Source organism: Heptranchias perlo, chromosome 17 (genome assembly GCF_035084215.1).
Source record: "Heptranchias perlo isolate sHepPer1 chromosome 17, sHepPer1.hap1, whole genome shotgun sequence".
In the NCBI taxonomy this organism is placed as follows: domain Eukaryota; kingdom Metazoa; phylum Chordata; class Chondrichthyes; order Hexanchiformes; family Hexanchidae; genus Heptranchias; species Heptranchias perlo.
This window is the reverse complement of record NC_090341.1, coordinates 8,349,498-8,365,275: the sequence shown is the minus strand read 5'-3', so window position 1 is coordinate 8,365,275 and position 15,778 is coordinate 8,349,498. Positions and strand designations below refer to the sequence as shown.

General features: G+C 44.2%; 1 protein-coding gene across 4 annotated transcripts in view; it reads left to right on the top strand.

Moving 5' to 3' along the window:
* Positions 1-15,778, top strand: part of hemk1 (HemK methyltransferase family member 1) — a 96,155-nt gene that overhangs the window by 55,343 nt on the left and 25,034 nt on the right. For all 4 annotated transcript variants that reach the window (XR_010966044.1, XM_067998432.1, XM_067998435.1 and 1 more), the window contains 3 exons: positions 577-641; positions 6,313-6,362; positions 13,648-13,753. Coding sequence is in view for 3 of the 4 variants with exons in the window: in XM_067998432.1 (XP_067854533.1) it covers positions 577-641; positions 6,313-6,362; positions 13,648-13,753 (221 nt within the window). In the remaining variant the exon portion in view is untranslated. The remainder of the gene's footprint in view (positions 1-576; positions 642-6,312; positions 6,363-13,647; positions 13,754-15,778) is intronic.

The window sequence follows — 15,778 nt, the reverse complement described above, 5'->3', positions numbered from 1 at the left end:
CATGGCATTCTAACTAAGAATACTAACACTGGTGAGTCTGATAAACATTCCCTCTCCTCCACTTGCTTCTCTCTGTTTCCACTTTCCTTCGTTTGTCTCTCTCACCTCCTTCCCTTCTATTTCTATCTTACCTCTTTCCCCTTGTCTCTCTATCTCACTTCATTTCTATTTCTGTATTTCCCTCATGACCTTTCATTCTGTTTATCTCTCTACTTTCCTTCTGTCCCTCTCTATCTCTCTCTCCCTTCTCTCCCTTCCATTTTCTCTCTATCCTTCTTTTCTCACCACCTTCCCTTCTCTCTCTCTCTCTCTCTCTCTCTCGCTCATCCTTCCCATAGTTCTCATCCCCTTGTTTATTCTCTTTTGTTTCTCTCTCCTCTTTCTTTGTGCTAAATAATATTCACACCTGTCTTTTATGGCGTAACTAGCTATTTCCTCATTTAGCGATTGCATGTTTTTTCCAAATTCCGCCATTTAACTGTATCTTACTGATGCTCTCTCCCAGTAAGTATAGCTCTGTCGTGGACTTTAGTGTTGCTCCGTCACTTTTCCTGATTGAATTGCTTTGTTTTGCAGAGTCGTGCTGTGGCGGTAGATAAAAGTGCAGATGCTGTGACCCTCACTAGAGAAAATGCTGAAAGGTAATGGAAGGTCGCTCTGGATCATATGTGTTGAAGCACTATTCATAAATTATTTGCAATGTATGTGAACAATATATTAATATTATATATGTTGCTGGTATTTAGATTATGTAGTGACCAATATTTTCTAATAATCAACTGTTGAGCATCATGTGATCAAGTTCAGTGACCACATGATGAGACGTTAAACCAAACTCCATCAGCCCTCTCAGCTGGACGTTAAAGATCCCACGGCACTATTTGAAGAAGAGCAGGGGGAGTTCTCCCCGGTCAACATTTATCCCTTAACCAACGTCATTAAAACAGATCACCTGGTCATTTATCTTGTTGCTGTTTGTAGGACCTTGTTGTGCGCAAATTGGTTGCTGCGTTTCCCTACGTTCCAACAGTGACTACACTTCAAAGTCCTTCGTTGGTTGTAAAGCACTTTGGGACGTCCTGAGATCATGAAAGGCGCTGTATAAATGCAAATTCTCCTGTGTTCTGAAAGTGCTTCTCTTCTTAAAAGGACGCTTAAAAGGGCTCTGGAACCTGTCCAAAATGGCCATTCTTCATGTGTGAGCCTAAACAGGGCTGGATTTTCCTTTGCTATACCACCTGAAATCAGGGAATATAGTGGCAGGAGATCAAGGGAAATCAGGCAGGGAGACCTACCGTCGCATTGTCTACCCCCCACCAATACCCCCCCACCGCCACCAGTGCTGCCAACAATTTTTCTGACCCTTGCACCCAAGCAAGGTAGGAGGCCAGTTGTCCCTTCACCATCTCACTGCATGTAAACGACAGCAGGAAGACAGGCTTGCGGCATCCCACCTTATTTCCCTGCCTTCTGCTACTACTCCTGCCAACCCCAGAGACCACCAGGAGAGGGGTGTCAGGTGGTCCCAGGGCAGCAGAGGAAGGACCAATGAAGCCCCCTTTTTTTTTAGAGAGAGCGGGTCAAATGGTGGTCACCACTCCATCTCTTCTGGCCCCAGCCGCTGACCGATTTTAAGCCTCAACCGAGTCTAAGACCTAAAGGAAAAATTTCATTCAGATCTTCGACGTTCTCCTGGCCCCTTTAATTCAGCCTGCTCCCTTTCTAGGTGCTTCAGCAGATGTCTTACAGCAACACTGCCAAGTTTCCTTCCCTCGCAACAACAGGCTGCTACTTGGTAGCAAAGATACTACCAGGAACCCACTCTGCACAACTAATGATCCCCTCACCCCAGGAAGGTGGGTATCCTGTCCTAACCCTCCTCCAGTGGTGAACCCACCCTCCTCCAGTGGTGAACCCACCCTCGAGGAAAATGCAGGTTTTGCATCCACTGAGAACATCATGGCTGAACCTGGTTTAATTTGCAGTCTGTGCATGTTTCATTGCTCACTTTCCAGCAGTACACACTGGATAGTGATCAGGACCAGGAGTCCTGGCTACATTTTTCTGCTCCCAAGCCCTGGGGATCTGAAGTCCGTTGTACTGCCCGTCTGCTGCAGTGGCTGAGATCAACTGACTCAGTACAAACCAGAAAGTAATATATACCAGAGAGTAAAGGCAAGACTGTAATCTTGTAACAGTAATGACTATAGAGGACAGTACATACTTCATAGTGTGCTTTTAGGAGACATACAGAAAGTGTATGAATTGGGGTGTGCTATTTCAGGTAGGTCCCGGTTTGTGCTGTGTTAGCTGATTTCACTCAGCCACTATTCTGGATTCTGCAGTTGGCCTCAATGTCCTTAGACTAGGGAAAACAAATGAGTCAGTTCCTGCTTCTGATCACTGTCCTACTGGAAAGCGCACTTGTGAATCGAAATTGCGTGACAACAAGATCAGGTCATCGATATGATGACCCTGTAGTCAAACAGCCTGCCAATGCTCACTGTCTCAGCTTACACAAAAAGAATGGTCAGTTGAGTCAGATACAGTAGGCATGCTAACTCTTCTATAACCATGTCCTAGGAAGAGTAACGCCTTCAGCAGAGAACAGGGAAAATCTGGGGGGAAATCCCATGTGTGTGTCAGAGTATTATATCTGGGTATCGTACGGAGGATGTGCATAAGATGGTTTCTGTAACAACTAAGGCAGACTGGAGGTTATTAACTATGAGAGATGAATTGGAGAGTGCTTTGGTGAAAAGCTACAGCATTAACACCGAGCAAGAAGACCGCTTTAAGTGTGGATGGTTTGAAAATTTATTGTTGAAAGGCAAGAATTAGGCTGAACTGAGTGCATTAATTCTTATTCAGTTTACACAGGCAGTATGTGATTTGTAACTTACTGTGGTTTAAAGCTTTTTGGTAAAATCTTTTATCATTGCAATCAAATTGTCATTTTAACATTGTACTGATGAGCCCGGATAAATTTTATTCACATGCCAATTGGATTCCAGGTATTTAGTTGCATCAGGTGTTTCCATTCAAAATTTCCCAGCCAGCATAAAGATGCAATCTTCTTAGCCATGCAAGGAATCACTTCTTTTAAAAGATCAGATTGCATAATTGGATGTTTGTGTTTTACTGTTGAGGACTGAGTAGTGAAGTAGGTTTAAAACCTCGTCCTTTCACCTCTGGGATTCATATTCAGTCCAGATTGATGGGACAAAAGTGTCCTCTCCCGTTTAGGATTCCCATGTGAATTGAGTTTGTGATAGTCTCAGTAGTGGACACGAGCCTACAAACTGTCTGTAATTTGGTACCAATTGGCATGAAATTGGCAATCTCGCTCAGGAAACTTTGCCTTGCGTCCAGCGATGTTTTCGGATTGCAAAGCTGCATACGACAGTATGTCCAAATCAGCTGCATTTGGAAGTATAAAAGTTGACTTACACTGTTCTTGGAGCAGTGGAGACCCATTTTTTTCATTTCTTGAGAAATGCTGCCCAGTTTGCAGGCAGCCCTGCTGGTTGATGTCTGCTGGGATATAAATCAGAGAAACAAGTTAAGTGCCACTTTCAAACAGAGCCACAACTTAAAAGCAATTTAAGCCGCGCTGTGCTTGATCTGGAGGTAATCCTTGGTGCAAATCTGTGGAGCAAAAATGAAAAAGTAGCAAAATTCACAACCTTTTGAGTATAGAAGGTTAATGGGGTGATCTAATTGAGGTGTTTAAGATGATTAAAGGATTTGATAGGGTAGTTAAAGAGAGAGAATTTACTCTGGTGGGGGAATCCAGAACAAGGGGGCATAACCTTAAAATTAGAGCTAGGCCGCTTAGGGATGATGTCAGGAAGTACTTCTTTGCACAAAGAGTAGTGGAAATCTGGAATTCTCTCCCCCAAATGGCTGTGGAGGTTAGGTCAATTGAAAATTTCAAAACTGAGATTGATAGATTTTTGTTAGGCAACGGTATTAAGGGTTACAGAACCAAGGCGGGTAGATGGAGCTAAGATACAGGTCAGCCATGATTTAATTGAATGGTGGAACAGGCTCAAGGGGCTGAATGATCTACTTCTGTTTCTATGTTCCACTGACATTGCTCAACTTTCCATCCGTTTTTTTGTCATACTTTTCCTGTCAAGTTTTCTGTTGCGATTAAATGTACCTATTCATTTTATTTATCTCCAATTGAGTTCTCCAAGTTTGGCCTCCAAAGTACATAGCACTGTTGCTTACTTACCCGCTAAGACTTCCCAGCTGTGCCTCCAAGATAAATGGCACTATTCTGCACAGAGTCACCCAGCTTGAAGGACATATGCTGCCTCCCACGTCCCCACTGCCACCCCCTCTCTGTATTCGTCCCTCCCCCCACAAAGGACTCCCATTCCTTTGGTCTTCTAAGGGTAGCTTGAAGATCACATCTGGAAGGGTACCAGCTTGCAGTGATGGGATTTGTTCAAGGGTTTCCTCAGCAGTGTGGGAGGGGGGGTGGAGAACCAGAATTATTTAAAATAAATACTTCTGAATATTTATTTTAAACAGTACAGTTTCCCCCACCCACCCCATGAAGAAATCACTGCCTGTCGCAAACAGGTGCCAAACCCCAACACCTGTCATCAAGGCATGTTTGTGGTTGGTCCCAGTATGCGGATGAACCTCTCCTAATGTTGCGTTCTTTAGCTCAGTGTCAATTTTTGTCCGATTACACTTCTGTGAAGCACCTGGGTACTATTTTTTTCTGCTTTAAAGGCGCTAAATAAGTGCACGTTGTTATTGTAGTACTATTTATACTGAGTACTGCTCATTTATTTGTTTAATGTTAAATAAAGTAAATTTGCCAATTGGTTTATAGCCTGAGTTAGGCACAGTGTAGATTCTTCCATCTTCAAAGCCGAGAAGATCATGTGGCGGCACGTGATCTATTCCAGTAAGCCAGAGTACAGTAGCAACGGTTCATCGTTCAACCCCTGGGTCTTGCTACATTTACATTTATGAGAATACCTGGTGATGCTGAACCCAAGGAAAACCCTAGTGTCAAAATCCCAAAACGTAGCAAGATATTCTAAATCCTCCCAACAAGAGAATTTTAACTGGTAGTAGTATTTATGACTTCAGGTGACAAATTTGTCAATTGAATTTCTTGTGTGGGTGAATAATTTAATCTTCATACTCCACAGGGAAATTGTGAATGGCAACATGCAACAATTTCGCAAATTACTTGGAATCTGATCACTGTCTAGATATGTTTGTTTTGGTAATCCTGTTTGGCCAGGGGAAGCAGTAATGGAATTGTGATGATTAAAGGTTCCACGAAAACTTACATCACATCCCGAACACCCTAAACCACAGTCTGAGAATAGTCTGTCAGATCTTTGCAAGTATCACAGTATATTATGCAGACAACATCTCCTGTATAAAATATATATGTGCTGTCCAAGGTTTTTTTTCTAATGGAATTACCAGTGATAGTGATTCTGGCTTCAAAGAGCACTTGCATGCTTATTTAGGAATGATTTAGTGGTACATGGTAGGTATAATATTTGCTTTCATGTTGCACCTTTCATGTCAAAATGTCTCGAACTGCTTCATGCAATGAATTAGTTTTTGAAGTGCATTAACTATTGTAGTGTAGGCAAACATAATAGCGGTCGTAGTATGCTTTGTGTTCTTACTTTTTGTTACCAATACTATAGGCAAGAGGAGAGAGGTATGCCATCTGGTCCCTTTCCTCTCTCCGTGAGTACTTTCAGCAGTTACTCTGGGTAGCTCTTACCATCGTCCATGTGGGAATGCGCTTGGCCTTTACTCCCTGTCTCCCTAACGCTATGTTTGACGTCTTAAGCTCACTGCATGTCGGGAGTGTGAACCTACTGCTGTGGTCAGGGCTTAGTTATACACTAGGACTCTTGGCTTCAAATTTAAATGTACAGAATTGCAGAATGCAATTCCTAAAACACTGGCAAAAATCCCAGTACACCAAGGTAAAATCAGTGATGGTACGCTTAATGAATTTAATGAATGATTGGAAAATCAGGAGAGCGGCGAATTGGGGCATGCTGACCTCTTCACCCGATTCTTCGATCAACCGCTCCTGTCAAGCAAGGCTCCGCATTGGGAATACACCTGGGCTGAATTTACCCTCCGGTGAAATTAAAATGGAATTTGACTTATTCATTCATCACAAGCCAGTGGGCCTGATTATTAAAGAATAGCTTTATTACAGGCAAGGTCGCTCTTTTTTTTTTTGTTTTCACTGAGAAACAGATACGATAACGCAATACCATAATTTTTTTTTGCTGATTGCTTTTGCAGGTTGTGTGTTCAGCACAGGCTTCAAGAATCACAGCTCAATATTATATCAGGTATGTAAAACCATGCACACAGGAGTTATCTTTTTTAACTTTGTGTTTATCCTTTTTTTAATTTTCTATCCTTCAGGAACCACTCACCCCACTTATTTTCTAATAGTGACAAAAGTGGGATTGAGCTGGAGCTCAGAGAGTGGACCACACTAAATTCTCCAACAGGATTTCCTAACTCCCCAAACTTGAATAGGCTACCGGAACATGAAAAAGATTGCACAGAGAGCTTGGCCTGTAGCACACTTTGCTGGGGGAGTAGAAAATCCAAGAGGACATCAGCTTTTAAAGGGCTGCAGCTCACCATTAAAGGAGAAGTTGTGGTGGTGCCAGAAAAGGTGACTAATGATCTAATGGACTAATGACAATGGTACAGTGGAGACGTGGTCTGCGCTGCTACTTTAGATGCTAAAGGGTTGGAGGTCCAAAAGTGCACAAAAGGAGAGTGGCCCTATTTGGAGATGAAAGTCACCTTCTAATAAAAGCTCAGGTGGAAGCTGCATGGAGGGAGTTTGCCGATTGAATCAATGCAGTCATCCAGGTCCCTCACACCTGCCACCAAATGAGGAAGAAGTTTGCTGATATCAGGAGGAAGGTGAAAGTGAAGATCTTTAAAATTATGAAGGGGTTTGATGGGATAGACGTAGAGAAGGTGTTTCCACTTGTGGGGAGACCAAAACTAGGGGCCATAAATATAAGATGTCACCAATAAATCCAATAGGGAATTCAGGAGAAACTTCTTTACCTAGAGTGGTTAGAATGTGGAACTCGCTGCCATAAGGAGTAGTTGAGGCGAATAGCATAGATGCATTTAAGCGGAAGCTAGATAAACACGAGGGAGAAAAGAATAGAAAGGTACACGAATAGGATGAGATGAAGTAGGGTAGGAGGAGGTTCGTGTGGAGCAGACCAGTTGGGCTGAATGGCCTGTTTCTGTGCTGTAATTTCTATGTAAAAACACGGGAATTACACGGCAGGCCAGTCAGAGCCCAAAAGAGAAAAGATAGGTTGGCATTTTGGATGGGGCTCTTCGTTAGAACTGAACAGTCAATGTAGCATATTTAAAAATCAATCTGCTTTTCTCTTTGGCATATTGACCCACCTGCTTTGTATTTCCAGCATTTTCAGTTTTTATTGCCAATTTCCAGCATGCATAGTCTTTTTATCTCTTCTGGATGATGGGATCAAGCCTAAAATTTTTAACGATATGAGGTGTACGTAGGGATAGATATCCCAGCCGACACTGGAAGAATAGGAGTTTGCATTTTGGTTGAGGCATTGAGTCATAGCTCCATGGCAGCTTTTTTATGAAGGTGGAGATGGACCTGCTGAACACCAAACAGATGAGGTGTCCAGCGCAATGTGTCCCTCTGCTGTTATCCTATGTATCCATGGCTACTGACCCCACTGTGTAAACTCCTAACAACAGAGGACATTGGTCACTTAGACCTGTTAAAAATCATTTAAGATATTTCAGTGAGGGCCCGTGCATGCCAATAGCACAGCCTCATTTTTAGCTCCAAAATTAAGCACACGAGGTCCTGACTAGCAGCATGCCTGCTCCTATCTAACCACTACAGTGTCAGCATGGTCTCAGAAAATCAGGGCTGTGGTGTAGAGCTCCCAGAGCCACTGCTGTAGCGTAAGCATGCTGAATGCAAAGTTTAGTTTTGTATTTGTTCATTTTGGAAATTCCCAGCCCAGGCTGGGAATTCTTGCTGACATCACATTCTTGCACATGCAGGAAGTGTGATGCCAGTGGGTGCAGACTACAGATGCTGCAACATAAGTAAATGCACGGTTCTGGTGACATGGCCAGTATCAGGTTATTTTGCTTTGTGGTGACAGATTGGGTTACAGACTCGTAGAAACGACTATCAGTAGAATCATCTTAGCAGGCCACTTTCACCTGTGCATTCTCTCTTTCTCTTTTCAATTTTGTTAAATTATTTATATTGGGCTGGGCTGGATGATGTTTGGATACTGCGGCTTTATGGAAAATAAATCATGGTGCTTATTTTTTCGAATTCATCGGTATGCTACTTTGTAAGAAAGAAAGAACTTGCATTTATATAGCGCCTTTCATGAGCTCAGGACGCCCCAAAGTGCTTTACAGCCATTGAAGTACTTTGGAAGTGTAGTCACTGTTGTAATGTAAGGAAACCCGGCAGCCAATTTGCGTACAGCAAGCTCCCACAAACAGCAATGTGATGATGACCAGATAATCTCTTTTAGTGATGTTGGTTGCTTTGTAATTTGTATACAGGACTGCTAAAACCAGACCGAAATTTTAAGGAGGTTCATATAATAATTTTGAAGACATTTGTATGATGGTGATACTGGCGGTGATTTATTACATTAAAACTGTGTTCCGTCAGAGGGGGTTAGATTTCATGTTGTCATTAGATAGTTCAGGAGACTGAGCTTCGTGAAGTGGAGAGTGGTGGGCAAGAGAGAGAGAAAAGCCAGGATAGAAGAAAAGACTAGGCAGGTAAGAGGTTAAATTAGCAGCTTTTTGGAGCGGCACCTCATCCCGGCTCCAACGCACCCACTGTTTAACGCAGGCACGTTAGGATGCATGCACACAACAGAAACCCAGAAGTCCCGTCCCCAATTACTGCTGGCGGGCTGATATTTAAAGGGCCAATTCAGGTAGTTGAAACACTTTAGGAACTTTACTTTTTTTTGATTTGGCAACAGAAACGGATTTAACTACTCCTGAACATGTCTCCCGTGGCTTCCACAACATGCCATTGAAACAGAGGCAAGTTGCAACGGAAGCTCACTTAACCCTTTTAAACCTGTGATTGACACATCTCAATAAAAGGTGAGGTATTGCAGCTAGGCACTCAGTTCTCTCAGACAAACGCTTGCCTGAGAATTCTTTGTGTTTAGACTGAGATTTCTTTGTTGAGACCGAGAATTCTTGTGTTCAGACAAATTTACCTACATTTATACTGAGAAGATCAGGATTGGTGGGGGGGGGGGGCGGGGGGCAATGGATCTATTCCACAGTACATCTGAGGAGGAGGAAAATGAAGATGGGACTGAAGCCAAGCATTTTTGGTTACAGAGCCAGGTTTCTTCCTGCCATCTATTGGAAATATTACCTCCCTCCTGGCTCTCACTGCAACCAGCAATACATCCTGGGAGGCATCATTAAATCTAGGGGCAGCCTTTGCTTACCTGGACTCCATTTCTCCTTTCTCCTTCAAAATCCATTCTTGGACTGGCCCTTTAAGTAGTGGACTTTAAACGCGTCATTCGGGCGCACAGTAGGCCCGCTCCGCAAAACCCGGAAGCAAGGAGAATTGCCTGCAATCGAGTTGTGATTGTGGATTTAAACGCACACACTTGACATCCGGGTTCCCCACGCGTAAATCCACCCACCTGCTGAGTTCCCGGCTCCAAGTTAAAATCATGCCCTTGTGCCCCTGATAGATTGGACAATGGTGGCAATTTTAATCTAACCCGTCCGTCAGGAAACTGACCGGATCGGGTGCACCGCTGGTTTTACACCCCGTCGCGGGTTTGGGAGGTGCTGTCGAAGAAGCCTTGTCGAGTTGCAGCAGTGCATGCTGTGGATTGTACACACTGCAGCCACGGTGCACCGGTGGTGAAGGAAGTGAATGTTTAGGGTGGTGGATGGGGTACCAATCAAGGGAGCTGCTTTGTCCTGGATGGTGTCGAGCTTCTTGAGTGTTGTTGGAGCTGCTCTCATCCAGGCAAGTGGAGAGTATTCCATCACACTCCTGACTTGTGCCTTGTAGATGGTGGAAAGGCTTTGGGGAGTCAAGAGGTGAGTCACTCACCACAGAATACCCAGCCTGTGACCTGCTCTTGTAGCCACAGTATTTATGTGGCTGGTTCAGTTAAGTTTCTGGTCAATGGTGACCCCCAGGATGTTGATGGTGGGGGATTTGGCAATGGTAATGCCGTTGAATGTCAAGGGGAGGCGGTTAGACTTTCTCTTGTTGGAGATGGTCATTGCCTGGCACTTACCTGGCGCGAATGTTACTTGCCACTTGTGAGCCCAAGCCTGAATGTTGTCCAGGTCTTGCTGCATACGGGCACGGACTGCTTCATTATCTGAGGGGTTGCGAATGGAACTGAAAACTGTGCAACCATCAGCGAACATCCCCATTTCTGACCTTGTGATGGAGGGAAGGTCATTAATGAAGCAGCTGAAGATGGTTGGGCCTAGGACACTGCACTGAGGAGCCTCTAGCCTTTGTTGCTGCAATGTCCTGGGGCTGAGATGATTGGCCTCCAACAACCACGACCATCTTCCTTTGTGCTAGGTATGACTCCAGCCACTGGAGAGTTTTCCCCCTGATTCCCATTGACTTCAGTTTTACTAGGGCTCCTTGGTGCCACACTCGGTCAAATGCTGCTTTGATGTCAAGGGCAGTCACTCTCACCTCACCTCTGGAATTCAGCTCTTTTGTCCATGTTTGGACCAAGGCTGTAATGAGGTCTGGAGCCAAGTGGTCCTGACGGAACCCAAACTGAGCATCGGTGAGCAGGTTATTGGTGAGTAAGTGCCGCTTGATAACACTGTCGACGACACCTTCCATCGCTTTGCTGATGATTGAGAGTAGACTGATGGGGTGGTAATTGGCCGGATTGGATTTGTCCTGCTTTTTGTGGACAGGACATATCTGGGCAATTTTCCACATTGTTGGGTAGATGCCAGTGTTATAGCTGTACCGGAACAGTTTGGCTAGTTCAGGAGCACAAGTCTTCAGCACTACAGCCGGGATGTTGTCGGGGCCGATAGCCTTTGTTGCATCCAGTGCACTCAGCCATTTCTTGATATCACGTGGAGTGAATTGAATTGGCTGAAAACTGGCTTCTGTGATGGTGGGGATATCGGGAGGAGGCCGAGATGGATCATCCACTCGGTACTTCTGGCTGAAGATGGTTGCAAACGCTTCAGCCTTGTCTTTTGCACTCACATGCTGGACTCTGCCATCATTGAGGATGGGGATGTTTACAGAGTCTCCTCCTCCCGTTAGTTGTTTAATTGTCCACACCATTCACAACTGGATGTGGCAGGATTGCGGAGCTTTGATCTGATCCGTTGGTTGTGGAATCACTTAGCTCTGTCTATTGCATGTTGCTTCCACTGTTTAGCATGCTTGTCGTCCTGTGTTGTAGCTTCACCAGGTTGGCACCTCATTTTTAGGTATGCCTGGTGCTGCTCCTGGCATGCTCTTCTACACTCCTCATTGAACTAGGGTTGATCCCCTGGCTTGTTGGTAATGGTAGAGTGAGGAATATGCCAGGCCATGAGGTTACAGATTGTGCTGGAATACAATTCTGCTGCTGCTGATGGCCCACTGCGCCTCATGAATGCCTAGTTTTGAGCTGCTAGATCTGTTCTGAATCTGTCCCATTTAGCACAGTGGTAGTGCCACACAACACATTGGATGGTGTCCTCAGTGAGAAGACCGGGAGTTTATCTCCACTAGGACTGTGCAGTGGTCACTCCTACCAGTACTGTCATGGACAGATGCATCTGCGACAGGTAGATTGGTGAGGACGAGGTCAAGTAGGTTTTTCCCTCGTGTTGGTTCGCTCACCACCTGCCGCAGGCACAATCTGGCAGCTGTGTCCTTCAGGACTCAGCCAGTTCAGACAGTAGTGGCGCTACCGAGCCACTCTTAGTGATGGACATTGAAGCCCCCCCACCCAGAGTACATTCTGTGCCCTTGCTACCCTCAGTGCTTCCTCCAAGTGGTGCTCAACATGGAGGAGGACTGATTCTTCAGCTGAGGGAGGGCGGTAGGTGGTAATCAGCAGGAGGTTTCCTTGTCCATGTTTGACCTGATGCCATGAGATTTCATGGGGTCCGGAGTCAATGTTAAGGACTCCCAGGGCCACTCCCTCCTGACTGTATATCATTATACCGCCACCTCTGGTGGGTCTGTCCTGCCGGTGGGACAGAACATACCCAGTGATGGTGATGGAAGAGTCTGGGACATTGGCTGAAAGCCATACTCACAGAATCACACCTATGTCAGGCTGCTGCTTGACTAGTCTGTGGGACAGCTTTCCCAATTTTGGCACAAGTCCCTAGATGCTGGTGAGGAGGACTTTGCAGGGTCGACTGAGCTTGGTTTGACTTTGTCGTGTCCGGTGGCTAGTGGTCCGATGCAGGGTGGTCCGTCCGGTTTTATTCTTATTATTTTCGTAGCAAGATTTTACAACTGAGTGGCTTGCTAGGCCATTTCAGAGGGTGATTAAGAATCAACCACATTGCTGTGGGTCTGGAGTCACATATAGGCCAGACCCGGCCAGGGTGTGAAACCAGCATTCCACCCGATCCCGTGGAATTCCAGCCCAGTGAGTTAGGTTATAATTGCCTCCAATAATGTGGGAGAAAGCCATAAGACTTAACAACAGGCCTTTCACATATGTGGGTTTATCAATAATCATTTATGGGTGTTACATTTTTGGGGGTTTCACCCTAGATATTTTCCTTGGGTTCCGCACTACTGGCCAATCCCATAATTGAATTTCGTGTCCCATATCAACCAGAGTATGTCCTTATCTGCTCAATATCTAGGTAAATATAGTAAGACCCAGAGGTGAAACAGAATCCTTATCACCGTATTCTGTCTTTCAAAAAAAATAATAGAACAAGCAGCAATTGTGGTTAACTGGCAGACCTCAATTTTTAGCTTGAATACACAGTGTTTGGGGAATCAGTAATCAAAATTTTTTGATTGCCTTTCCAATTTCATTTTTTTAATACACTCTTGTGAATGAAATGGAATGCATTTGGCAATTCTAATGAAAGAAAAGCAGCATTCAGAAATGACTTCAAAGAGGCAGACCGTAGTGTTCTCCTCAACAGTTCAGTCGGAGGGTTAATGACCTTTTGGGGCACAGTTTGTTTAAACCTTTATGCTGGCTAAAAGGGCAGAAAAACAATCCGAAAAGTTTCTGCGATCCTGAAGTCAAAATAAAAGCCAGCGAATATTTTAAATGGAAAATCAAACTTTTTTTTGTGAATTTAAGCCCTACTCCAGGACTTAAGCTCATAATGTAGGATAATACTCTGGAGAGAAAGGATCGAAGGTTGTGACGCAAAGGTGGAGATGATCTATGAAAAACGAATGGACTTTTTAAGCCTGTTCATGTTTCCTGTTCCTAAAAAAAAATACTTGTTCTAATCCAGATATTCTGAGACGTACTATGAGTCTTTGTTTTGGGGCTGCGATATTGAGTACAGCAGAATGCAGTGTCACGTCTGTCCTGAACCAGCATTTGTATCACACAGATTCCCAGGAGCTGGCTCGGGTCTGTGGATCAGTGGATGTCATCGTCAGTAATCCTCCATATGTGTTCCATGAAGATATGTCTGGGCTAATGCCAGAGATCCTCAGGTAAATCGAGCTCAACAAATTCTCCACGCTACCATTTAACCCTGTGAAAGCTGAATATATCTCCACAGCTTCAGCTAAAACATAGCATGGTGCTGGTGACTGAGTTGGTCTTTTCATCTCTCAAATCTGACTGGGTCCAAATCCAGCCCAGTATAATGGAGTAAAAGCCTCCTCTTCCAGTTGGAGTACAGGTCTGTTATAAATTCCAATCTGCATAAGATATTCTCTCTGGTTCGGCCTCACTGGACATAAGCAGTCCCCGCATCCCTCAATCAGGAGTTTACATTTACTTCCCAATATCTAGTTATACAATAACGTGACCTTTGGCGGTGGGGGGGGCTAACAATGAAGCCTCTCGTTGTGTATACTAGGAACATAAGAACAGGAGTAGGCCATTCAGCTGCTCATGCCTACTCCCCCATTTGATAAGATCATGGCTGATCTGTGATCTAACTCCATATACCTGCCTTTACCCCATATCCCTTAATTCCTTTGGTTGCCAAAAAGCTATCTATCTCAGATTTAAATTTAGCAATTGAGCTAGTATCAATTGCTGTTTGCGGAAGAGTGTTCCAAACTTCTGCTACCCTTTGTGTGTAGAAATATTTTCTAATCTCACTCCTGAAAGGTCTGGCTCTAATTTTTAGACTGTGCCCCCTACTCCTAGAATCCCCAACCGGCGGAAATAGTTTCTCTCTATCCACCCTATCCGTTCCCCATAATATCTTATAAACTTCGATCAGATCACCCCTTAACCTTCGAAACTCCAGAGAATACAACCCCAATTTGTGTAATCTCTCCTCATAACTTAACCCTTGAAGTCCGGGTATCATTCTAGTAAACCTACGTTGCACTCCCTCCAAGGCCAACATGTCCTTCCGAAGGTGCAGTGCCCAGAACTGCTCACAGTACTCCAGGTGCGGTCTAACCAGGGTTTTGTATAGCTGCATCTTAACTTCTGCTCCCTTGTACTCTGGTCCTCCAGATATAAAGTCCAGCATTCCATTAGCCTTATTGATTATTTTCTGCACCTGTTCATGACACTTCAATGATCTATGTACCTTAACCCCTAAGTCCCTTTGGACATCCACTGTTTTAACGTTTTACCATTTAGAAAGTACCCAGTTCTATCCTTTTTTGATCCAACGTGGATGACCTCACATTTGTCTACATTGAATTCCATTTGCCACAGTTTTGCCCATTCACCTAATTTATCAATATCGCTTTGTAATTTTATGTTTTCATCTACACTGCTTACAATGCCACCAATCTTTGTGTCATCGGCAAACTTAGATATGAGACTTTCAATGCCTTCATCTAAGTCGTTAATAAATATTGTGAATAATTGAGGCCCCAAGACAGATCCCTGCGGGACTCCACTAGTCACATCCAGCCAATGTGAGTACCTATCCATTATCCCTACTCTCTGTCGCCTTTCGCTCAGCCAACTTCCTAACCAAGTCCGTACTTTTCCCTCGATTCCATGGGCTTCTATCTTAGCTAACAGTCTCTTATGTGGGACATTATCAAATGCCTTCTGGAAGTCCTTATAAATAACATCCATTGACATTCCCCTGTCCACTACTTTAGTCATCTCTTCAAAAAATTCAATCAGGTTTGTCAAGCACGAGCTACCTTTCAGAAATCCATGCTGGCTCTCTTTGATTAACTGAAAATTCTCGAGGTGTTCAGTCACCCTATCCTTAATTATAGACTCCAGCATTTTCCCCACAACAGATGTTAGGCTAACTGGTCTATAATTCCCTGGTTTCCTTCTCTTTCCTTTCTTAAAAAGTGGAGTGACGTGCAATTTTCCAATCTAGAGGGACAGTTCCTGAATCTAGAGAACTTTGAAAGATTATAGTTTGGGCATCTGCAATGTGCTCACCTACTTCCTTTAAAACCCTGGGATGGAAACCATTTGGTCCTGGGCATTTGTCACTCTTTAGTGCTGTTATTTTCTTCATTACTGTTGCTTTACTTATGTTAATTTTATCGAATTCCTGTCCCCGATTCAATATTAGT